Here is a 25,983-nt window from a genome sequence, read left to right on the forward strand (position 1 = left end):
AGTTTGAATTAAAATCTATCTATTTCAGCTGCTTCTAAACAATTTTATATATCAGTCTCTTGGGGTTTGGCCTGCTCTGTGCATACTCTGTGTGAAAAATGAGATTCCCAAAGAATAATCATTTATCAATAAGTACTGTACAATACATTTTGTGCTTTGAGACGAACAGTGCGTCCAATTCTTCCCACTGAATATAAAGTAGCTGGTCTATTAAATGCAAATCATCAGCACACAATATTCCCATGGCTTACCACATCCCCTGAGTGCTTGGTGCGTGTGACAAATCCAGCAGGACCCACGAAGTAAGATCAAGGACATAGAGAGCACCTCCTGATGAAAATGAACTTTCTTAAACTTGAGCACAAACGAGCTGAAACTGCAAAGTGCCTGTTTGGATGGAGAGCCTGAGGAAAAGAGGGAGCAGAACGCAAGAGGCTCCATGGACGCTAATCTCAGTCAGAGGGAGATATAATTTCATGCCTATTTAGAGAAGAGTCCTGAAGGGCTTTCTCATCAGCCGCTCTCCAGTCTCATGGATAGGTGATGCAGCAGCTCTGCATAGAGATTCTATCATCTTCTTCTTTAAAGAGACATTCACACTCGACTCATCAATGAATTCACTCTAGCACAAGCACGATGGACAAAAGCGTTCTGAATGTTTCCATATGGTCGGTTTAGAAATCTATGTTTCTCATCTATGGTGTGGCAATATGCATGCCACATTTTCTTGCCACATTCCTGAATGCTTTACATGACTGTAGTCCTTTAATGACTGAGGGAGAGGAGGGCTATTGGTGAATTTTCACTTCAACACACACTGTAAAAGAGGAAGGGGTTCTTAGAATTGAAAGTGTAGAAGAACTCAGCATTTATACGCTGGGCAACTTTTAAAAGCAACTCGTGCCCAGGGAGTTGCCTAAGAATTGCTGTTTTTATCACACAGGAGCATCTTGTTGCCAGGAAACATTTGAGCAGATTTTTGACCCTGTGTCTCACTTTGTTGCCTGTTGCTTGGACTGCTGCCGAGTGTATCACCACCCTGACAGTCACAACGAGAGTAATAATGAATAATGAAGAAATTAGAATATCATTATGCAGATGCAATTCATACCATCTGCTGCTGTTTTTAATTCAATATTGATTTTAAGACATTGGTAATGAGACACTACTCCATTTGAGCCATCAGATAAAGCATTATGGTACCTTCTGCTTCAAAACAATGTCTTATAAACCCGCTACACAAGCAAGTCTGTAAAACACATCTGCCTACGTAGATCCAATTATTGGCAAACACACCCACAATGTTCACCCAAACATGAGCAACAAATACATGCATTACACCTTTTGAATTTTCAAGACACCTACATGTATTTTTAGAAACAGCCTTGAAAAATCCTCTGATTTTTACAATGGGGAGGTGGGTGGGTGTGGCTGGGTGGTTAGGGTGAGGCCTTCTCTCCTTGGACAAACAGAATGACCCGGAGTGGGCGATCATAAATGACCACTGACCTTCGGTCTACAAACTGCAGGCAACCAGCGGATCCACCATTGTTTGAGTTAGTTATTTCTTTTAACCTCTTGATCAAATTCTGGGGTAGGAAAACAATGCATCCACAGTGCATGCATAGTGTCAGCAATTTGATGGGACAAATGAACAATGCGCTGTGGTTAGTGTGGTACGGCAATTGCCTCTCTCCTCTCCCAGTGTATTTTATATTCATTATGTCCTTCTCTTTCCCATGAAACTTGTGGCATATTCATCAGCAGCGTGACAAATTAGATGTGCAGTGAAATGGAGTATGACTGAGAGCAGCGGAGGATTAGATCCACTCCAATCTTACCAGCAATCTTTCCACTATCCCTTCATTTCTGTGGGGAAATACCCTAGGATGGGAGAGAAAATTAGATCAAATTTTACTGAAGAAAGCCGGAGTGGCAGGGTAAAGAGATGAAATAGAGCATTCTCCATTTCTGCCAAAGCGTCTCTCATAGATTTGTCTTGGAATCAAAAATGCAACGCAATTTCTGGTCCTGGATAAGTGCATTACGCTAAACATCACTCTGGCTGTACAGTTGGATCTGAGGTATATAGGCGGATAAATGAACAGTAAGTATTCAGTCCAGCGCAGTTCATCACCGGCAATTTTACCTTTTTCAATTTGCATCACTTGCACTATACATTATGCTATCTGTGTACATGTATCATAGCCTGTCAAATTGATATAGCCAATCAAGCATCATATTCAACCACTTCACCATTAAAGTTGAATGCTTGAATCCTCTCAAATATTCTTTTTACATACAGCACCTGGCTATTTTCTCACAGAATATTGTAAAACATAGGGCAGGTTTCACAAACATGGATTGAGCCATGTCCAACACAGTTTTTATTTTTTATTTTATTTTTTATTTCAACAGAGATCATTTATGGCTTCCCTCGTGGGACCCATTACACTTGGCTTAGACATGGCCCCAGTCTTTCTTGTGAGGAATAGTAACTCATGCCTACACAAGGCTAGGCCATGGCTGTGAAACTCACTTATAGAATCTTAAAGAACAACATTGTATGAGTTCAATTCAAATCCTTCATTTTCACCACATCAGGGTTATATTATGCCAAAGTTACTCATTTACTGTGTAATATCAGTGCTACTGAATGTGTTGTAATGTTAGTTTATAGATACTCTGATTAACAGCTACTCCTGTTTTAATACATAGTATGATATAATGCGATAGAAAATTATAATTTATGCCTATGTTGTTTTGTGTTAATCTGAAAAGAAGCCTCTTGTATTATAGCAGGATACAGAATCTGTTGCAAACTTGCAGTTCCTCCAAGCTGCTTGAATTAATTTGTGAACTGAACAAAAAGGTAAATTCAGGTAAATTTTAGTGCACAATAAATAACAATAAATAAAAACCCCTCATTTATTGATCACTAAGTAGAGCTGAATTCATCCTTTTATTGAGGCCCCTGGTATTAACACAGTGTGGTAGCAACATCTAGTGGCTGAATACAAGTTGCAACAGTTACATTTGAACAGAAAACACAGTTGAACCTGGAGAATACACAACTCAGCTCTTCAAAAGTGAAATGCTCTCTAATGAAGAAAGGCACTTTTTTTTAACCTTTTTATTTATCCAGGGAACATTGACTGAGAATACATGCTCTTTTTCACCACCGGCATGCTTCACATTTGCACCTGGAAGCTTCCTGGTCCAATCACTGTCTTTTACTGAGCAGCTATTCAGGAGCAGATGTGTTATGTGCCTTACTTAGGGGCATTTGGATGGTAACTGTGGGAAGCAAAGGGAAAACATTATTCATTCACATTCCCCACCAATGTTTTCCCAGCTCGGATTCAAACTGACAACCTTATCATAGGGGACCTTCATTTAGAGGCTCGTTTTTAGGCACTATCTAGAACCTATGGTGCTACATGGGAACACCTTATAATGGTAATAGAAGGGAAGTAACATAGGTCAAAGGGGTTCTTTAAGTAATAGTGATTCTTTAAGGTTTGCCCATAAACACTCCAGAACCATTTTTATAGTGTGCTTCTACAAAGAGCGGGTGCAGTAACTCCTACATCTACTTCTATATCCATATCCATTTATCCATTTTCCATACCCACTTTTTCCTATTCAGGGTCAGGAGGGCTGGAGCCTATCCCGGCATGCATTGGGAGGAAAGCAGGGAAACACCTTGGACAGGCTGCCAGTCAAACACAGATAGATAGACAAACACATTCACATTCACACCTAGGGGCAATTTAGACTCTCTAATCCTACTGACCTGCATGTCTTTGGACTGTGGGAGGAAACCCACACAAACACAGGGAGAACATGCAAACTCCACACTAAAAGGACTGGGGCTGAGATTCAAACGGCAGATCTTCTTGCTATGAGGCGAAAGCGCTAACCACTGAGCCACTGTTCCACCCCTACAGCTGCATAATCTATACAAAAAGCACACAACTACACAAAAATACCAAAGACAGATTTAAACTATTTGAGAAACATGGTTGAGTTTGTACAAAAAAAAATGTCATATGCACAGTAATGTCAGGAATGTAAACAGGATTAATGCCTTTGAATACAATATAGACAAACACATTGACAAAACGTTATGGCGGCAGACACATTCAAACCTAATAAGTAATGCTAAAAGTAATGTTAAAATCAATTCTAAAACTCATAGGCAGTGAAAAAATTGAGGCAGTGTTGTTTGTGGTGAAATCTCCTGGTTCAACTTAAAGCCTTGCAATACAGACAGAAAACAGATCTCTGTGTTAGACATGAGAGTAATCTAAACCTGAACAACCAACCGGTTCAGTTCACTAAGATCTGGATCAAAAATCACCCCTACATTTCTAGTAGCAGGCTTCACATTATCATTATCAGAAAGAACAAAATTATCAGAAAGAACAAAATTATCAGAAAGAACAAAATAAAAAAACAAAAACACAAATACAGCAATAGTGGTTTAAATAAGATGTCAGTGGTCAGATATACTAATGTAATTTGCCTCTAGTTAGGATAACAGCAGACTACAATGACAGGTCCGTCCCCTCAGGTGTGCATGCCTCAGACTAGACCAGATTACAAGACTCACCAAGGTTTACAAATTCAGCAGTGAGTGCCTGCGATGGGGAAAATAGATGTATGTTCAAATGAAGTCAAATGGAAAGAAGAGAGCATTTGATTTTATTTAAATTGACTGGAGGGGAGGAAAGGAGGAGATGGTACATAACAGGTTAGGTGGAGTAGTATTCATCGGGGAAGATGCATCAGAACAGTTCTGAAGCAGGTGGGTGGGGCTAAAGTGACAAAGTAAACATATTTCAAACATGCTCAATCATTCTTGTGAAGACCAAAATGACTCAAATCATACCAAGATAGCATACGTTTATTCTTAAAAAACCCCAACATTGATTCAAATACGGGTAATTTTTGACCCAGTCATGTAAGAGTGTAGCAGTTTGAGGATCAGGAGAGTGGCTGATATAATTCATAGGGGAATCGGGGTCAGACATACAAATACAAATAACATTAATTATATCCCAGAATTATTATATCCCAGAATCCTGAAATGTTAAGATGTGTGATGTGATGTGGGTTTGCCTTGTTCTTTTTCATAAATTCAGTGATCTTGTCCTTAATCTCATTTATAGAGGTCAGAAGTCAGAGGTCAGCAATGGTCTTTCTAACCACCAGTGCTGCCCGCTGCCAGTTGTTATCAACCTCCCTCTGTCCGTCCCATGTATGGACAAACCACAACACACACCTGAGAGCATGCAGCTGAACCTCTGTAAGGAAACATTCCCATATCCCATGACTTTGTTCATATCCCATGGATGGGATTACAGCACTCTCTAATTCAAAAGTGTCCCACTCTCATTGACGGGAATGTCAATCTCACATAACATTTTGATGACTATCTTTAGTGGCATATTGGTCATAGCAAGACTGGGCTCAGTTTCACACAGTGGAGGACGACTCTGTCTCTTCTTTCAGCTGCTATCACCCTTCTATTTTTCTGTATGATGAATTAGGGGTATTTTGTGGTAAACGGCACTTAGCTAGCTTCTTATGTTACAGTGAGGGGACAAATGGTGGAATCAATGGGAAAGGCTTTGATTTGGAGGTACAGGAGTCACAGAAACTCAGCGAGAGCATTGCTCCAAGCCTTCAGAGAACACTGGTGTAGTGATTAAGTAATTTACCCATCAAACTGGACACCTTGAAATCCCCAAGCTAGCCTCCTGTCTTCACTTAAAAAAAACTCGCCAAACAATTCCCAGATGACTTCTGAGTGTTTTTCTCTCCTTTTGAAGTTCAGGTTTCTCAGTTTGCCCAGTACAGGGAGGGCTTGTTTCCTGCAATATCATCTTTAAGAACGCAAGCATGATGTATAATCATATACTTTCTCTTAATATTTTATTTAACAATTACAGTCCCAGTGAGAGTAAGAATGTCTTCTTCAGGGGAGACTTGGCCAAGAAAGCAGCATCCAGGCAAACATACAAGTTGCAGACAGACCAAATAAAACAATGTACAACATACAATCCATAATTTTGGTAAGCACTCCAAAAGACAGTAGCCAAATACCAAACCAGTATACTCAACCTATTTAAATAATGATTAATCAAAGCAAAGGCAGCTCCTTATTCAGTGTGCCACAAAGCAGCAGAGTATATGAAGCTACTTTTGCCGAATTCAGTTCAGTCATGAAACAAGTCACTATGAAGGCACTAGCTTTCACAATCAAAGAATATAACCATAATTGAACTTTCATACTGAAATCTAGTCTGAAAATTGACTATACGAATTTGTATCATCAATGCATACATATTAATGGATGGTACTAGCCTATAATTACCAAAAAAATTCACATAATGAAACTGAATGCAATTAAATAACTTAGTTTTCATTTATATCTCTCTTTGAACATCACTGAAAAACATTTAACCTATCTTTTTATTTGCAGAATAGAGTTTTTAGGCTGACATAAATCCTTATGATATATTTTTTTGTATACATCATAGTAAATCAAACTGATACTTTTACTGATTCTTTTAAGTGGGGAAGGTATAAACTAATGTTTTCTTAAAATGTAACTTATTTTTGTTCATGATAGTGCCTGTTTAACTTATGATGATCAACAACCCGCCTTTTATTACCACTACATCAGTGATAATAAGCCTTATTGCCACATAAGTCACGGAATGTCATCTGCTATCACAATGATTTCAAACGCTCTTAAAAGAAATGTCGTGCTTAGACTTATGTGACCTACATAGATGTTAGTGATGACCTGCAGATGGAGAGCCTGTGTCTGTCCTTGTTCCGGTCTATATAGACGCGCGTCTTGGCATCAGTCATGCATTGCAGGCTGGCGCCGCCGCCTCTCCACTTCCACAACATCAGGTGTAATGTTACTGTTTGTTGTGGCCTGGGAACACTAATAATGTGGTTGGAAAACAATGCCGGTGGTAAACCTGTTCAACATCACCAAAAGATCACTCACCCCCCAGGACCTGCGTGCTGACTAAGTGGCTATAGGTTAACCAGAAGCGTGGTTTGGGTATACACTGCGTAAATTATCTGTTTTAGATCAAGTTAATTAATATGGTAATGAATCTTAAAAAATATTTTTCTTAAAACAAGCAAAAAATTAGGTGAGATAGTTTCACTTGTTTCCGATGCAAATAAGTTTGTTTCAGGAATTTTCTTGAATCGAGTGACATTTTCTTGATAGGTGGTGATCTGCCTTAGGCCTGTTATCCCTCGTTTACTGACACGTGTTTCTAGAAAATCCGTGAAACAAGTGGAACTGCATTGGAGACCAGTGAAAGTATCTCACCCCACTGGCAGTTTTGGCAGTAACAAGAGTTTAAGACTAAGTATGGAAATGGACATTTTTGCAGAGAGGCTAAATGTCCCCTGTAGAAATAACACTCAGTAATGGACAAAACCAATTTAGTCTGTAGACTATCTAATGATTTAGAGATTAGTTCATATTCCAGGTTTATAGCTCAAGTAGTTTTGTAGCACTGAAGAATTTCGATGATGTTGCCAAGAGCAATCTCACTTATGAATTAGCTCATTTTCAGCTCCTAAGCACAAAGACACTGAATATGATCTGAAGTGTTCTGTGTAAACTGAGAATAAGAGCAGCAGCAGTCCACAGGCCAAACTCTTTGCGCGCAGGCTGGGTGTTGACCAATGGTTTGGAGAGGTTTTGGAGAGGGGTGCGAGGTGTCCCTACCTGCTCTTCAGTCAGACCTGGAGTGATTTTACCAGTCATCGGCCAGTGAAGGGATAAGTCGAGCAGCATCACCAGCGGCTCAAGGCGCAACTTTGTGAACAGGATCGAACTAAGAGGGGGAGATGAATCCCACTTCATCGACCTCGACGCCATTTTCAGTCAAGGATATTTTGAAGCTGGAGCACCATCATGCCTTTGAAAATGAATTCGTGATGCCTGATCAACTTGCACCAATGCATTCTCAACACACACACAGTGCGCCTCGGACCCTGGACCTTTATGACTGCCAGCTGAAGCCGTGCGTCGCAGGGATGCAGGAGAAACACACCATCAACCACGACATCCAGAAAGGCAACTTAGCGGCAGAAGAGGAAATAAATGACCAGGGTGAGTTGACACACACATCATAACGAAACCAATGGCAGTTTTAATATAGTCTGGATACTGGTGTAGGTTGGCTGTGGTTATAGGCCGCCTACGGCCTTTGACGCATGACAGTATCACAGCTAACACCACTGGCCCTATACTAGTAAATCTATTTTCCCTATCCTTTTTTATTGCTATGTAAATATTTGAAAACGACAGCAAAAGCGTCAAGGCTTTTAACAGGGGCCCCATTTATTCATTCAGAAAGTTACATCTAAATTCATTTGCCACCAAAACCCCCAAATCTGATCGACTATATTTTTGAGGACAAAAAGGAGCAATGATGGATGACTGACAATATATTATTATTTGGTAAGAGTGATAAATTATTAGATGTAGGTCACTAAACTATCTGACACAGGCGCGCACAGCTTAAGGGGAACACTGCTCCTGTTCAATGCTCCTGATTTTTTAGATGTGGCTTCCATATAAATATGCGAGTTTTGCTTTATTTTCGCTATTATAATGATAAAAAATGATTAAAGTGTGGCAAATATCAATCATTTAGTCTAGTATTGAATCTTTAAAATCATGTTTTCTTGAAAACGAAAAAAAGTATAGCCTATTTTCACTTCTTTCCAATGCAGATAATTTAACTTCCAATGCAACTTTGCCTTTGCCGAGAATTTTATTGAAATAATATCTGGAAGCAAGGATTCCTCTTCCACTATCAAGATAATATCACTTGACTCAAGAAAACATTTGCATATAAACAAGTGAAATTATCTCACCCCATCGGCATTTATTTTATTTTATTTTATTTAAGAAAGATTAAGACTCAGTAGTCCAACAGACTAAATTAGCCATTTCTTCAGTGACTGACGCTCATGGGGTATTAGGCTACTAAAAACAAACCGTTTAACAATCCAGTCCAGTCAATTTAAAGAGTTTCGTTTTTGTTATTATATATTTTTTATTCTCTTGTAGAAATGTGCGGTTTTGACAGCTCGCCTGACTGTGACCAAACCCCGGAGAAAAGCAAAGCCAGGCTACGCAGAAAGCCCCGGGTCCTGTTCTCCCAGGCCCAGGTGTCCGAGCTGGAGAGGCGCTTCAAGCAGCAGCGCTACCTGTCCGCCCCGGAGAGAGAGCACCTGGCCCACATCCTCAAACTCACCACCACCCAGGTCAAAATCTGGTTTCAGAACAGGAGGTACAAATGCAAGCGCCAAAGACAGGACAAATCGTTGGAGCTGGCGGGGTATCCACCTGCGCCGAGGAGGGTGGCGGTGCCGGTCCTGGTGCGGGACGGGAGGCTCTGCACCGCAGCGTCCCACTCTGCTCCATACAACGTGACAATTGGACCCTATAATCCCGTGTTTGGATATGGAAACAGCAGCGTCTACGGTTGCAATTATAATGTGTCACCTTCAGCCGGTATGACTGCCACTCAGATGCCTAATAACCAGCTGGTTGATATAATAAGTAACACCGAGGGGCCCTTCAGCCACGGACACTTCCAGGCTTCTTTACAGAGTGTAAGAGGTTGGTAATTAAAGGGACGAAAAGGGTCTATAGGAGAAAAACAATCAAGCGATTCATCTCATGTAATTATCATTATTTCTTTTTATTCCTGGAATGCGACTTAGGTGCCAATGCAGTCCTTTTAATGTTTTGTAAGTCAGATGCGAATAAAATCATGATGAAAATGTCCAATTGGTTTACAGCCCACTGCCTTAAAAAGTAGCCTATATTTGTTATTTTCTTCTAAAATTTTCGAATTATATAAAGTATATATCACTGTATAAAAGTAGCTACAAATCTTGGAAGCAATCTGTAATAATATAATATCTATTTTCTAATCTTTCTTAAAATTAGGTATGTCTAAAGTTTACATCAAAGGTTTAAATTAAAAGGTTACTGATCTCTCTAAAGGCGAAAAAACGAATAGGCTATTTCTTTAGTTGGTTGACTTATATTGTTTGTTTGTTTTTTTTAATTTAAAATATCTTGTAAAAAAAAAAATGCATCCATCGTGTTTAGAAATAAAATGAAATATTTTTAAGTTCACATCTGCTCATGAGCTCAGTTAATTTTAAACGAATATTAACAAAGCTTTTGTTGGCCATTAATCTTTCAGAATAAAATTCCACTCGTAGGCTTTAATGCATCTAAATTTTGAGTGCAAACACAGTCTCGAGCCATTACTCCCTGTTAAAATGTGTAATTTTCTTCTTAAAGCCCAATTACAAACAAAATGCCTAATTAGATAGCCTCTAATTGGCCGCTGAGCTGTCGTCTGCATATTTCAAGCACACCGTTTATCAAAGAGCCCCATCACATGCTAATGGCTGAGGTGACATCTGACCTGACAGCGCTGCTCTATCAAACTGGCCTCATTATTGTCCCATCGAGAAATCCGCTGATAAGGCTGGAGAGCTTGTCCTGTCCCGGAGCTTTGCTGGGTAAACAAACTCGCAGACAGAGTGGCTCTTTTACTTTTTTTCAACTTTCAATCAAACGGGAAACAGCTTCCAATCTAACCTGTCACTCATCGATACTACAGAGATAGGCCTAACTTGTCTTGTAGGCTACTATGGGATTTGCACGAAGTAATACAGTAATACTCTTTATTTATAGTATTCCTCACTTCAAATAGCCTACATTTCAGGCTATGGAATTAAATTAATCCAGTTAGATTAAAATAATAGAATAAACGAGCTCTTCTGCGGAAAAAGTAATCATACAATAACATTTAGAGGGATACCTACTAAAAAATGTTACACCAAAACTGTGAAACCATAGGAGATAAAACTACCATAAAGTAAGATAAATTCACTGCCCTCACTTTTGAGTACCACAGACACACTATAAACCCATATAGGAACATTATAGGAATATTATAGAGAATTTTCGTTAGATGCTTTTTATTCGGTGGGGGGGGAACTCCAATGAGTAAACAACTGAATAAATGAATTCTTTGAACAAAAAAATAAAGCGGCCGATTCATCCATTACATCGACGAATTGTTCAGTGTATCATCCTTAATCCATTAGTCCACTCAGGTGGAGGGCCTGAGGTTGTCAGAGGCCCCATGGGGACGCGGATCCCGACGAGGTGAAGGCGCATTGCTCAGATAAGGACAGACTCCGCGGCTCTGAAATGTAGCTGCAGACAGAAAGGAGACCAGGGCCACTTGAGGAGATCAGATAAAGCCTGTGTGTTTGTGTGTGTGTGTGTGTGTGTGTGTGTGTGTGTGAGAGAGAGAGAGAGAGAGAGAGAGAGAGAATATGCATGAACTCTGGCCATTTTTTACAAATTCATGCCAATGTTGGAGAGGTCCTGGTTTCACTTGTTTACAGCGTTTGCAAAACAATATCAATGCGGCAGTCCAGTCATTTAACATTATTTAATCTCCATTATCAGAAATATAAACACATTAGAGCAGTTATGTAGTGGTAAATAGAAAGGTGGATAAGTTCTATCTTCAATAGGCAATAGTCAAACAAGGAGAACTGTTAACAAAAATCAACCACATTTTCAGAAAAAAAGCCTATTTCCATTTAAAGACCGTACCTTCTTATCTTCCATTTGATTATGTTGTTGAATTTAGGTTGTAAAGATTTATGCCAGCCTGAAAAGGTGGATACAACTGTATTCTGTAAATAAATGTGGGTAAAGTGAGTTTAGGTGGGTTTCCCCTGCACTTCATGCAGTTTTACAGTAAATACTGGTAATGTGTGCAAGACGAGTGGCTTTATTGGCCCAAGTCAAATTGATATCAACAGATTATCTGTCAAAATCCAGAGTTCACATACATTTTACAAACTGTTTTGTCTGTAGAAGCTAGTCCATGAAATAGGCTAGAAATATGGAAACGGAAAATGTAGAATATATTTCCTTTCATACTGGTATATAACCTGACTGTTCCCTCTTGCTCAAAAATAATCTTAATTCTTCATTAGGTCTACAGTGAGAGAAGGAGAGATTTAGAAAGGGAGTGAGAGGGAGATGTGACTCAGAATGTGTGAAATCACATGAAAGAAATAGAAACCGGTGTGATAAGATGTTGTGGTTCAGATTTCAGATAGGTCTGACTGAATGATGTGAGAGTTTAAAGAATGATATCAGCCCTGGGTTTGGCTGTTTTCTGAACCCTTGCCAGTTTGGAAGATGCACAAATGGAGGAAGCATTTGTTGCAGAGACTAAAGCAGAGGTGGTTAAGACAAAATATTACGATTCCAAAGGAAGATTTGAGATTTGAAGCCCCAAGGGAGAAATAAATCTGATTTTCAAAGCATAAAATGAGCGATATGTACATCATGTCTGGATATGGAGCAGGAACAAAAGTTTCATTGTAGCATGGCCAAATCTGTTGATTTTTTTGTAGTGTAGCTTTGTGTGTAGTCAGGATATTTAGGGTATATTTTGATAAAATGTTTTTTTTTTACATACATGTATGCATGGTTTGAATTACAGTATGTTTTGTTGGGAGTGGGCATTTGGGGTGCTAATGGGGTGGGCAGTGGGCCAAGAGAGGTGTGAAATGACAGGTTGCGTGTGTGTCTGTGTGTGTGTGTGTGTGTGTAAGAGAGAGAGAGAGAGAGAGAGAGAGAGAGAGAGAGAGAGAGAGAGAGAGCGAGAGAGAGAAGCCAGAAAAAAGGGACAAAGATATGATTTTCAATGTGTGAAAGAGGGGAAAATCCAAAAATGTTTGATTACAGTGTTGCGGTTCACATTTTGTGTGGCTCAGTTTAGGCAGACGATGACGTGAGCCTTTTTTGAAAGACCCATTATGGTTTCTCAAAAAGGCTTTAATTCATAGATAGCCTTACGTCAGCTGCAGAAAGGAAAGGCAGATGTCTAATCTGTAACTCTGTGATCACATCGTTGGAATTCCAATCTGATAATGTGGTGTTTATGATTAGTGCTGAGATCATTGTAAAAGTAAAAACCAAGGAGCAGTGTTCCTCTGTCTGACCATCTGCCCAGTAAGAAATCACTCAGCTGCCAGCCAGTCATAAGAAAAGGTTGATTCTCTGGTTGCAGTCTGAATGGAGATGAAACTTCCCAAGACAACCAGCACTTGTGCACTATGACTCTTCTCAAACAAACCCAACCTTCTGCAAAATATCTCATTATGTGGAGAAAAAATAAAGTCAAATGAGTCCACTGGCAGCAGTCCATGTCTGTGTACTTTGAAGTGGCTGCTGGCTGGTGAACATTAGTTTGTGGAGAGTTGATCTATTGCTTTGTAGCACCCTCTACTGGAAGACTCCACATGATCCCACATGGGGAAATAACACCATTATGTCTCACACAAATCATATACTGTATATTGTATGTTATTGTGCTAAATTGCATTCACTAAGCCATTGCTAAGATAAAAATGTGAGTACATAAAAAGGCTACAACACGCCAGACATGTAAAACTGGAGTTAATAAACTATTTTAGTGCAGCAGTTCAATACTGAATCAAGATGTGCTATTCAAGTCTCTGCCAAGATAGGAAGACTAATGTGAAGGTATTTGTTGTGTCAGACTGTGAGCAAACATAAATCTAATGTGCTCTGATGAAAAAGGATGATTTGAAATAACTAAAAGTTTGTTCACATTCATTAAATAAAATTAGTTTGAGATGATATTTTCTACATACCTGATGACAGCAGTAACCTTCACATAAAGCCTAAAGTAAGTTAGTCAACTTCTGCTGCACAGCATAACCAGAGACTCTAGCTGTTTGGTCAAATCTTGCAGATACTGTATGGATGTAGGTCCAATATAAAAATGTCTTCTGTTCAAAAATGCGCCATTTTGTTTCAGCAAAGGTTTGGGTATAAACCTCAGATTGAACTGTTCAACCTGACAACATATTTATCATTCACCAAGTCTAAGGCCTTGTGCAATAACACACACACAGGTGAAGGATATAATGTAAAACAACACTGATGCTAAACAGATAATAGGATGGAAGTCTGACAAATATACTGTTACAACACATTGTCTCTCTACTCATCTCAGACAAAGAAATTGCAACAGTTCTGAATGGAAAACAACAGAAGATTGATGGTTTACTGCGCGGAATCTTGCCATGGCACAAGCAAAACAGCAGTATCACATACTCTGCACTGTGGAAGACTAATGCCTTTCTAGGCTAAAGTGTCAGAGGTTCTGTAAAGTCACGTCTGGTGCAAAACGAGTTAAGTGCACTATGCAACTGTATATCTGTACGATTCAGGGAATGCTTGGCGTACAATAAAGATGCAGAAGAGACATTTCATTGTCTGCATAACTATGAGCAATCATGAAGATTGTCTAAGAATAAGGGCAGAGGATGACAGCATGCTTGATAAACTGGTGGTTTTAACAGTTAAGATAGAGATCAGTGGAACCTTAAAAGACTCATTTTGGACTGGATGATAGTGCCACACATCGCACCACAGTTGCCTCACTATTTGTTTATGCTCTTGTTGCTAGATTGCATGCATATATTTTATCATTCAATTGAGTGAATAGGCTTTTGAAGCAGATTTAGCAGTATGTGACAGCTAATCATGAGTGTGAGATGTATTTTGAAATGGTAAATGAGTTGATTTTTGGTGGAATCAGAATTTTTTTTTCAGCAGCAAGCTCTGTTTTTATATTATATATTATATATTCAATACAGTATGATCACAAAATCAACATAAGGGTTGTGACACAGAAAGAGGAACTGAGTCTAGACTGTATGCGAGGGATGAAGGTATTATCTGCGTACAGTTCAACATACTTTCAGAGTTGGCCCCAGACAAAGAATTCAAGGTGAAACGTATCATACTGAACATCTTAATACTGTGTTGACAAGACAGCAGCTAATGCTTAAGAGGAACTAAGATACTTAAAACAGAATTACTTCTGTACTGCTTCACAGACATTATATGATTGTCCATAATATAGGACAGCACTTTCTGTGTAAGATTGCAACACAAGGTGCTTAACATTAAGGCAATAAAACAATTATAAATAAGAAAATGAAATCACAATATGTAAGAGATAAATTACAACACACAACACTTGGATATTAAGACCTCATGTAAAAGCTAATCAAATGAGAACAGAAATAATGTGACCACTACAACAATGTGACATGGAAGTGCTGGTCACTCCTCAGTGTGTGGTTAGTGCAGGGAAGCTGATGGAGTCGGCAGGGGCAGGGGGCATGGAAGGGATAATATTTGTCATCCCTAGATTCATGTCCTTCCAAATGAAGCATGAATTCCCCGAGGACTGCAGACACTAGAAAATGTCCCATTCCCAGGAAAAAGGTCAGGCTGAACCACAGAGAACAACAAATAAACAGCCACTGAACAATGAATGTGTCGGTTTAGGAGCCGACCTAAATGTGCTGAACACATTAGCCCTCCACTAGGTATGGCCACCCACTCTGACCCCCGACAGCAGACTGAGCAGCCCCCCTGCAGGAGCAGACAGCAGGGCTACTGCCTGAGCTGAGGGGGCATGGAACTCATGAATGAGTTAAAAATCAGCACAATTAGTCGATCCATTAGGGATCTACAAACTGAACCGACAGATCTAGTAAGATACATTACCCTCTGGAGAAATCACCGTAAGTCCCCTATAGGGACTTGTAGTGTGTCTGTGGTACTCAATAAGTTTATAGCATCTCTACTTTAATATTCCTACAGAGACTTATAGTTTTGCTCTAATATGTGTGTACCAATCTAAAATGTATTACATTTATTATTAATAGTTCTTTTTCATAAGGGTACATTGGCACTACCGCTTTTGATTAGTAGCTTGGACTACATTTAGCTGCTATCATAGATTTACCCCCAAAAAAACATGCTAGTCAGACATTATTAGCCTATAGAACTTTCCATGAAGTTCACTGACATGCATTAGAGATGAATAGACAAACAGATGGAAACAGAGTTACTGAAGGTAGGGTTAACAGGGTAAACAGAGCTCCTTGGCCCGCCTCTTTCACTTGTCAGCGCAGTCAGACTGGACCCGCCCCTGCTCTTGTATAAATTGGTGCTTCAGTCTGTGTGTGTGAGAAGACTCACACTGGAGCCACCAAGTCACAGGCTGTAGCCTTTGGCACTGAGAGCCTTTTCATTTGTGGACTACTGGACAGAGATGTCTGAGACGGTCAAACCTCTGACATCCTTCCTCATAGAGGACATTCTCTCCATTAAGGAAAACACAAGATTTAATGGAAAATGCTCTACACAGAAGACAGAAATGTGTTCACAGTGGAAAGAAGAGTGTGAAGAGTCATCAGAGCAACTCTGCCCACAGGAGACAGTGTTTGGAGCGCAGAAAGGTGAGAATCTACAGTCTGCCGATATCAGGGATGTAATGGAGGGTAAACCCAGCTAAACTGAATATACAGTGTATAGAATTAAGTTCACCAGCTTCTTTAAGATGGCATTAATCTTAATGCCATAAATTCATAGTATATATTACAGTAAATATTATCAAACTGATGTAAGTGCTACAAAGACTGACTCTTTTAAGGAAAAAAACAACTTTTCTGAAAGTATATTTTCTTCATACTGGTGGTTGTTTGCCTTATGATGATCACTGAATGCAAGTCATAGTTTACCCACCTTTTTATGTACCGCTACATCACTGCCCAATATGTAGACCATACTGACCTCCACCAACACTGCATTTTCCCATTTATTGACCTAACCCCATCTGTATTTCAGAGTCCCTCGACACATCCTATCCCAGCACCTCAGAGTCCAGCAGTTTTACATCCACAGGGAAACAGAAGCGCTCCCGAGCCGCATTTACACACCTCCAAGTGCTTGAACTGGAGAAGAAGTTTAACCACCAGAAATACCTGTCGGCCCCGGAGAGGGCTCATCTGGCCAGCTCCTTGAGACTAACTGAGACCCAGGTGAAAATCTGGTTTCAGAACAGGAGGTATAAGACAAAAAGAAGGCAGCAAACCTCGGAGTTGTGTAAGGACATGTGCAAGTTTGAGGGACTGGGCCTGGGGGACGATTTAGTCAGAGCGTCGCTACTCACCACCTTCTGCAAAGAATATCAATACCGGCCCTACCTGTGGGACTTCAGTGGCCCCTGGAGGCCAATGTTATGGTGAATTGGACATGCAGCACGGACCCAACATGCACAACGCTTGGTTTATGATCATAAAGCTTTTGATTGTTTATTGTCCCTGTTCCCCTTACTGATATCCTGTGTTCAATATCACACTTTATTCTGTTTTATTTTATCTTGATTTTGAATCTGACATATGCCCATATATTACAATTTGCACAATACCCTGTTTCAAACAGTATTGCTCATAACAACATCCTATATTTTTTTCATACTTTTCATGCCAAACCTGTCACATTGGCTTAAAAGGCCATATAGGAAATCTAAAAAATTTAGTGGTACTGGCCTACATGTGTAGGGCTTGCACAATGAATGATGGTCTTATTTGATCACTGAATTTAGTTGTAACACTGTTAATTAATTCATTATTAAATCCATGTTGATAAAGTTTACTTTCTGCTTAAAGCTTTGTGTTTAAAACTGAATAGAAGATAGGATATTTGCAGTGTTGAGGAATAACCTAGTAACACCACACTATAGCTTAATTGTAATATGCCTAATCATAGTAATTTTCAGAAAAACTTAGTTAACATTTTTTGCCATGTAGCCTAGTTTCATACATTTTAGCAAAATAGTATGTAGTAGGAAGCTTTCAAATTGTTACCATGTTGTCAATGCATCAAATGTAGTTTGGATATAGTTAACTATTTTAAATGAGCAGTTTAACTTCTTTAACTGGGAAGTAGCTAGTTGGTATACTACACTGTAAGAGTAGCTTCCCTAAAATTGATGATTTAAAAGTTTCACACTGGAATATAATAATTCCTGCTGTTGTCTTTGAAAATTGAAACACGTCACAATCTTTCGTCCACTGTACTGTAGGCTACAGATTCTAGGTAGAAGTATGTTTCAAAAGAGAAACAAACTATCTATGTGGAGTTAAACTCTGATAATGCTGTAGAATTGCATGAGCAGATAAGGCTATCTGAGGAATAAATGAGGGCCCTTTCCAAAGAATGAGACATGATTCCTTCAAAGAGCCCCTACCCCTATCCATCAGTTTAAATGGAGGTAACCCATCTGCACCGTCGCTCCTCAACTTCTTTTTGGTGACATCATGAGGAAAAGTATGAACTTTACAAGCATGCACAGAAACTGTAATTTCTTATCTAAGGCATTTAGGGAATTCAATGCAAAATGATTCCACCAAATGGAAATTAGTTTGTTAATCAAACAAAAATTATAGAAAATATGTTTAGCTGTAGAAACCACAGTATATCGGCAAAGTGGCCATTGTCACAATCTTCCTTCTGATTTCAACTGACAAAGTTTTATGTGACAGTGCATAAGACAGGATAACACGAAACTTGAATGATCCCCGTGTGTAAACTGGGTCATTGAAGCAGCAAAAAGTAATAAGATACAGCAGAAACTAAATATGAAATAAAATCTATAATCATGAATACAGCAAATGACATGAAAAGTTCAACACCTGAAGACCCAGATAGTAAAACTGTTTGACAGTGAATAAACATTTTCAGTAGTTCCAGGAAATAGTGCAAGATTTTGTTTATTTTTTTTATGTCTGCAAGACATTTATCAGAGATCTCTTTCACACACTGAAAGTTGTCTCTCACTTATCTGAACATCAAACTGGATACAAAAGATATCACCTTTGCTTTAGCCACTGGCATGAAGCAATAAATTAAACAGATCCACTCAAACTGTCACGTTGTAGAGAAGTTGTTTTGAAAGAGAAATTGGAATGCCACCTGACCTTGCAACAGAGAGGCTCAGCGCCCTAGCTAAGGAGAAATGTGCATTTGATGAAGGCATCACCAAATATAATTATAATAATAATAATTATAATAGATTACATTTATGTAGCGCTTTTCTAAGCACTCCATCCAGTTTGCAGCAGAACGCTCACCACACATCAGCTATCTCAGTGGAGAGTAGAGGACTGAAAGAGCCAGTTTGGTAATGGGGGATGATTAGGTGGCCATGATGGATGGAAGGCCTGTTTTGGGAATTTTGCCAGGGCACCGGGGTTACACCCCTACTCTTGCGATGAGTGCCGATGGGATCTTTATTGACCACAGAGTCAGGACCTTGGTTTAACGTCTCATCCGAAGGATGGTGCTTATTCACAGGACAGAGTCCCTGTCTCTGCCCTGGGGTATAGGGGATACTATTCATGAGACCAGAGGGAAGAGCACCTCCTACTAGTCCTCCAACACCACTTCCAGCACCAGGTGGTCTCCCATCCAAGGACTAACCACAGCCAGACCTGCTTAGCTTCCCAGACAAGCTAGCGATGTGATGCAGGAGCCATGGTGCACATAAATACTACATGAATGTAAGGTGATCTGAAGGAACATTTTATCTAGAGGTCCACTACACACTTTGTCTATAGACTCTGTGACAACCATTTGAAATTGGTGCCATCATGACACATAATGTGTGGAACTATGCCAGAAAAATACCTACAGCATTATACTTTTGCTTATTCTTCATCAGTAGTTCAGTAGTGTTTTGATCAGTAGTGCTTCATAACCCATATTAATATCTATGCTGGTATACTCTGTCTGCCACTCAGAATATGCTGCAAGACATCTGCCGTTTTATTGTGTGTAAATCACAAATAAATTAATTTCATAGGGGGTAGATAACTGGAAGTATTTTTTTTATTACTTCCTCCTATTCCACCAATATCCCAGTGTGCTTTAGCACCAACATTTAACTGTAGGCAAACTAAAGATGAAAACTCAGAAGTAAAGATTTATGGGTACTTTTTCCACATAATTTAGCATATAATAAAAAAAAAAATGTTTTTAAATGTCACCAGTCTTAGTAGTTAGAGAGACCATCCCCTCTGTTTACCTCCCATAGCTGTGTGCCAGTTGTTTTCTTTATAGTGCAACATGTGACCCTGAGCTGCCCAACTACTGGCACAAATAGCTATGGAATGCACTTTGTTCAGAAGTTGTCTTTGAGGATATTGATATTATCAATGACTTGAATATAGAGCCTCCTCTCTTTATCATATGGTATCTTGTATGTTGCCCTTATCAACTGAAACAGGGCAACTGCCTTCTTAAGGCAGAACCTGTTTAACTCGATTTCAATGGAATTTGATTGTCATCTGGCTGTTATAGTAAATGTCCTCTGAAACATATTTTTCTCTCTATATATCCCCTTGTCCTGGTTTACTCTTTATTCTGCTTCACACTGAAACACTAAAATATACACTCATGATACAGTAAAGACATGGCATCCACACAATGACAAATTCACAGTGTGCATAGGTGCAGCACAGTCATTTCCATTGAAATGTGTTTTTTGAGATCGAAAAAAAAAAAACATGATGCACAAGCACATTAACCCTTTCTATTGTTTCTCAGACCACCACATCTACAACATTTTGATTGGACCTTAAAATGGTGGGGAGAAAGCTGAATTTGGGGAGATGAATGATAAATGATAAACAAGATTAAAAAATGGAAACTAAATGATAATTTTGCTTATGTGTGTGGTGTGTGAGATACGAAAGGAAGAAACACTGAATTGGAAGCTAACATTGAAGAGTCATTCTCCCAAGCCAGGGGTTTCTGTGAGGAAGTACGGCGCTCAAGGCGTTGTTTATTATTATTTTTGGCTTGAGCAGCAGCAGAAAATAAACACAATATGTGCACCATTCTTAAGGCATATTTCTTGGGTAGAGATGGTGAAATGTCTATTTTTTTAAAGAACCTACTTTAAGTAACTCAAAGGTCTCTTCCAAAATGTGATATTCCACTCAAAGGGAAAGATATAAACAACAACTCCAGCAGCGCAATATGCCCGACCAAAGCCGACCTGCTGTCTGGACAGAAACTGTTCCAGTGACAGTGTTGAGTCAGCACCCTATCACCAGAAAGGAGGTAGATGAAAATCTTACTTTGGGGCAAGTAGGCCTAACAGTAGCCAAACATAGGCTACATTTTATTTATTTATTCTTTTTTTCTGGGGGTGGGGATTGCTAAATCAACATAAAAATCACTTCTGTTATAGCTTGTTGTGATATTAACATGACAGTTTGTTTACAACATATCTGAAAAATACTAATAGCCTAAAGAGCTAAAGCAAATTTCACATAATGGTGTCTTTCTAGGTTCTTTAGATTGATTGACTGATAGAAAATTGATTTCATTTGATGCAGTCTAGTCTCAATGTGCTTCAAAACTGACTTGATTATTAAAGTTGGAACCTCAAGCTCACCATTTGTCAAGCGTGACACTTTGTGCAAGTGCTTGAACCATTTCCTTGAGAGATTGCTATCTCCGTCTCACTCACAAATGGAAATGTCACTCTACAGGAATCTGATAGGAAAATGATTTAGGAATTCATTAGAATTCAACTACTTTGAAATCAGTGGGCAATGCAGTATGATTGCTGAGTCCTAGATGAAGTGAATTTTTTTGGATAGTATGAAAATCTTTTTTTCTTATTTCTTTTTTTTTACGAGAAGAAACTATTTATATGAAAGCAAAATACCAACAGTGTGGTCAAGTGTGCTTAGCTAGACATGCAGGCTGACATGCCAGGCTGACTTAGTACAGTGTTCTGCTAACAGTGCTGATAAGATGGCATGAGGGATTTAGGGCTTTACATATTTAGGAAGGGCAAGTTTACAGTAGCATAACTGAAGTGTGAGCAGAGGTCTGATGGAACTGAGATAGAAGGTTTGAGAGCTCTCACGCCAGTAACCTGTCTGCCACTGTTAACTCAACTGACCTTAGGGATTTGTCCTCAGCAAGTGTCAAAGGCATATCATTATCTTATATGTACCATAACATATTTTTTATTGAGAAAAATACAATAAGTCTCCACATTCTCCTATTTTTAGAAAAAGTAAATGAGACTTTTAATTCCTTTAATCTTTCTATAACAAATACCTTCGTTTTGTGGCTGGTGCTCAATTTATTATCGTAACATAAAGATATCCAAATTGCATCGCACCCTTTCAAAAAGCATTTAGTTAAGTCCTTTCTTTTGTGCACATTCAACTCAAAGGCAAGTTGGGGGTTTTCATCATCATCCATTGTGCTCCATGTGTCTATGGGTTGATTCAAGCCTAAATTGTACTGTCCCATCCAACAGAGCATCAACATCATGACAGCCATTGAGCAAAAATGGTGACCTTGTCCTATACATTACTCCTTGGAAAGAACATTTCAAATACCATATGCCTGTTACAACACACTGAATGCTGGTTCACAAAACACAGAGAAAAATGTAACAGATTTGGTCACATCTTATAATGTAAAAAAAATAAGGAAATTAAAGAAAAAGTAAATCTCAATGAGTTGCTAAAACTCAAGTGAGCTGTTATCAACAATGGCAACAGCTGAATCTTCCAATCTAGGCCTTTGGAGTAAACAGGTAATTAGACATGAAGAGGGCAGATAGCATCTGTTTTGACGGCATTGAGAATCTGACAGTATCTCTCAGTGTCTCTCAGCCGCCCGGCTCTATAAGAACATGGCCATCAGATAAAGCAGCTTGTTGATGGGTGAAGCTGAAGGTTAGAACTATTATTATTCTACTTACCATTGTAATACCTGCACTTCCGCAGGCTCAAAGAGACACGGTACATTGATTCACAAATGCAGAAGAGTAAAAACAACCTCCTCTTGTCTTATTGCTTGCTCCTTCCTTCTGCAGGCTCAGGGAGTGCCTCTCTCTGCACCGCCTGGATTAACTGGCTTTTCCGAGTTTAAGATGAAAAGCTGTTAGGAGGAGGTTACTACATAACTGCCTTTGATAGAAGAATTATCTCCTCTAATGGGAAGGAACATTCAAGAAATGCCAAATAATCACATCAACCACATTCCTAACCATCATTTGTTTTATGTTCTGGTACACTTGCTTTTCAGCTACATTGAGGTTTTATGGGATATGATATTATGCATGGAAATAAAGGTAAAAATGGATGGTCTGGTAGGAAAATCTAAAGTATGTTTTTAGGAATCTGGTGGGTTTGTGTGGTCATGGAGCCATCATGCTGCTCTTCAGGCTGCCCAGCGATGCTTTGGAAAAACAAGCAGATCGTCTTTACAGATGGAGGGAAAATCAAACTCAAACCACAAAGACAGCCTTTGTCAGTGCTCCAATATGCCGTGACTGGCTGACAAATTTGTCGGGAGTTGATAAGGTGGTTTAAAACAGCCCCGATCTTTTCACATGGGAAGACTCATAAACTTCCTTGGATAGTGTAACTGGATCCCTCATGTTACGGTACCAGTAGACCAGCTCCCTTTCTTCTCCCATCAACAGATATACCGCCGCATCCAACTTTATGCGATGGTTAACGTTGATTGTGCTATGTGACTGTGAACAGTGTGTGTGGCAGAAGCGCCACAGCATCCAACTCTGTGTATGTGTGTGTGTGAGAAAGAGAAAGAAACAGAGGGAGACAGGCAGGCAGAGAGAGGAGAGTCAGTTGTAATCTTCCAGTGGGCTTATCTATGGGATAAAGACATGAAGTGGTGGGACAGTTTACTGCAGATAGAGTGATTAGAGGACAGTATGACAGGGACAGAGGACATGGGCAAAGGGGCTGTTCATTGTGCGCTTCAGATAAACAACCTACTCATGGACCAGGGCAAAAACTAAACACGCTGGAGACAACAACGCTGCGACACAAGTGTACGTGTCCAGAGGCATGTTGGTTTTGAATAAAGCTCTGCTCTGTCTGTATCTCGATAAAACATCAAATCAGTCTTCTTTTTCTATTATTTTGCCCTGTACAATGCACACCACGCTCTTCTTTTTTTTGCCATATTCACCTTCATATCAACAGTAGAAATGCTCTAAATAACACTGGGGGGAAACAAACTGATGTTACATGAATTACTGTGAGCAATGTGAGACCAATGGTATGTCAAAATATACACACTGAAGGCATAAAATATTAGGGGAACTTATGTCGCACAGATTTATGGGTAGTTGTTTAAATTTCTGGTTAGTATTTTGCAGATGTCAATTCCATCAAAACCAGTAGAGTAGTGAAACATCCTGGCACAAGAAATTGCCTGCTAAATCATTTTAAAACCAGTAAACCTAAATAGCCTAAGCTGGTACTACAAACAATATGCACAGGGAAGTGTTCTGTCCTGAAATCATTGTTTTCCTTTCTTGGTGTCAAGAATAAGCATAAAGCCAACAGTGGGGACTGGTTGCTGTCTGCTGCTGTATGACAAATTAAAACTAACATGAAATAGATGAAACCAATCAATGTCAATATGTCTGAAAACTACCATGAAAACATAATTGAAATCAAAACTCCACCAACATTCATCTGATCATTGGGTGCTAATCCCAAACCAGTAACAGCACTTGTCTACATCATTCCTGTCTACCTGTCCTCCATGCCAACCTGTAGGTAGTATTATACTGCCCTCTACTGGCCCTGCACGACTCCTGCAGCTTTCTCAGTAGGTCTCTGTCAGAATGTCAGAATAATGTTAGAATAATGTCATTATAATGTAACAATAATGTCATATACTGTCAGAATAATGTCATAGTAATGTAAGAATGTCAGCATAATGTCATAATAATGTAAGAATGTCAGGAACAAATGTCATAATAATGTAAGAATGTCAGAATAATGTCATAATAATGTGAGATTGTCAGCATAATGTCATAATAATGTAAGAATGTCAGCATTATGTCATAATAATGTATGAATGTCAGGAACAAATGTCATAATAATGTAAGAATGCCATGAACAAATGTCATAATAATGTCAGAATGTCAGGAAAAATGTCATAATAATGTCAGAATAATGCCACAATACTGTCAGTAATGCCTGTCTGTCTGCCTGCCTGCCTTTCAAGACAAAATGCAGCCTCTTGTATTCCACAGCATCAGTCGGGGCAGGAAACTACCTTTTGTGTTCACCAGTTACAGTTGATGGATGATTCAAAGATCCAATCTAAACAATTTTTCTGGCCAAATTGATATTCAGATTACAAAGAAGCCTCAAATAGTATGGGTTACCTGTTCAGGTGGCTTTTAGAGTAGATGCTCTTACCAGCACCAGCCAAAGATTTACTAACATTTGGTTGGTGTTTAGTTTTAATTTCCCACCCTGATCACACTGGGATCCCAGCTGGAGAATGGACTATGCCCTACAGTCCTACAGTGCTGAATAAATGGATCACCTTAACATCCAGGCTCTCTGTTAATGTGAAAGCATTGCCCACACGCTACCATGCTTCAAGTCATACAAGGTCACTTCAGCAGTGAGGTTCCTTCCTGTTTTCCTTGTGAGTTCAAGACTATATAAATGATGAGTGGTGGGGAAAGATTGGGTTTTGACTGGTGTAATGGTTTATACCTCATCTGATGCACTTGGACCCATCATCAGTGATGTTATCTGAGGTCACTGGGTATCAGACATCCTCACCCAGGTTACTCAGGTCAGGTCCATCAGTCCCCAGCTTGCGTTAAAGCATTTCTATATCATAAAAGCAAATTAATATTTTAACTAACAGTGAGGTCTAATTTTGCCTTGTTTTTTCTCTTTGAGCAGAAATGTACATTTCAGGATTATACCGGAAGGATCTAATTTCAAATGATTTCCCCAAAATGTTTACCACTGGCATTTTGTTCCATGTAATACCCCTTGAGGTTGTATTTTGATGCTGCAACTATCAAAACAAGCTTTAATTTCCCAACATTTAAAGGTTCTGAATGACAGGACATACCAAAGCAAATCTCGATTTAAGTC

The 25,983-nt window shown here is 39.3% G+C and overlaps 2 protein-coding genes across 2 annotated transcripts; both read left to right on the top strand.

Annotated features, from left to right (window-relative positions):
• The first annotated feature begins 7,890 nt into the window (after nucleotides 1–7,890).
• Nucleotides 7,891–9,687, top strand: nkx2.7 (NK2 transcription factor related 7). The gene is made up of 2 exons (XM_071534232.1): nucleotides 7,891–8,158; nucleotides 9,125–9,687. The coding sequence occupies exons 1-2, from the start codon at nucleotides 7,894–7,896 to the stop codon at nucleotides 9,685–9,687; spliced, it is 828 nt and encodes a 275-aa protein (XP_071390333.1). The 5' UTR covers nucleotides 7,891–7,893.
• A 6,519-nt stretch (nucleotides 9,688–16,206) lies between these two features.
• nkx3-1 (NK3 homeobox 1) lies at nucleotides 16,207–18,123 on the top strand. Its single transcript, XM_071534188.1, has 2 exons — nucleotides 16,207–16,461; nucleotides 16,850–18,123. The coding sequence occupies exons 1-2, from the start codon at nucleotides 16,275–16,277 to the stop codon at nucleotides 17,248–17,250; spliced, it is 588 nt and encodes a 195-aa protein (XP_071390289.1). The 5' UTR covers nucleotides 16,207–16,274; the 3' UTR covers nucleotides 17,251–18,123.
• The last annotated feature ends 7,860 nt before the right edge of the window (nucleotides 18,124–25,983 follow it).

The sequence above is a fragment of the Centroberyx affinis genome, unplaced genomic scaffold (assembly GCF_046629955.1).
Source record: "Centroberyx affinis isolate AG114_WGS23_722 - 3 ecotype Tasmania unplaced genomic scaffold, CSIRO-AGI_Caff_v1 ptg000168l_1, whole genome shotgun sequence".
Classification (NCBI taxonomy): Eukaryota; Metazoa; Chordata; class Actinopteri; order Beryciformes; family Berycidae; genus Centroberyx; species Centroberyx affinis.

What these genes read in the sequence shown, in the direction of transcription:
- nkx2.7 (XM_071534232.1), top strand. Translation starts at nt 7,894, where the DNA reads ATGAATCCCACTTCATCGACCTCGACGCCATTTTCAGTCAAGGATATT. An exon ending in AGAGGAAATAAATGACCAGG is followed by an intron (nt 8,159 to 9,124) that starts GTGAGTTGACAC and finishes ATTCTCTTGTAG; the next exon opens with AAATGTGCGGTTTTGACAGC.
- nkx3-1 (XM_071534188.1), top strand. Translation starts at nt 16,275, where the DNA reads ATGTCTGAGACGGTCAAACCTCTGACATCCTTCCTCATAGAGGACATT. An exon ending in AGTGTTTGGAGCGCAGAAAG is followed by an intron (nt 16,462 to 16,849) that starts GTGAGAATCTAC and finishes TCTGTATTTCAG; the next exon opens with AGTCCCTCGACACATCCTAT.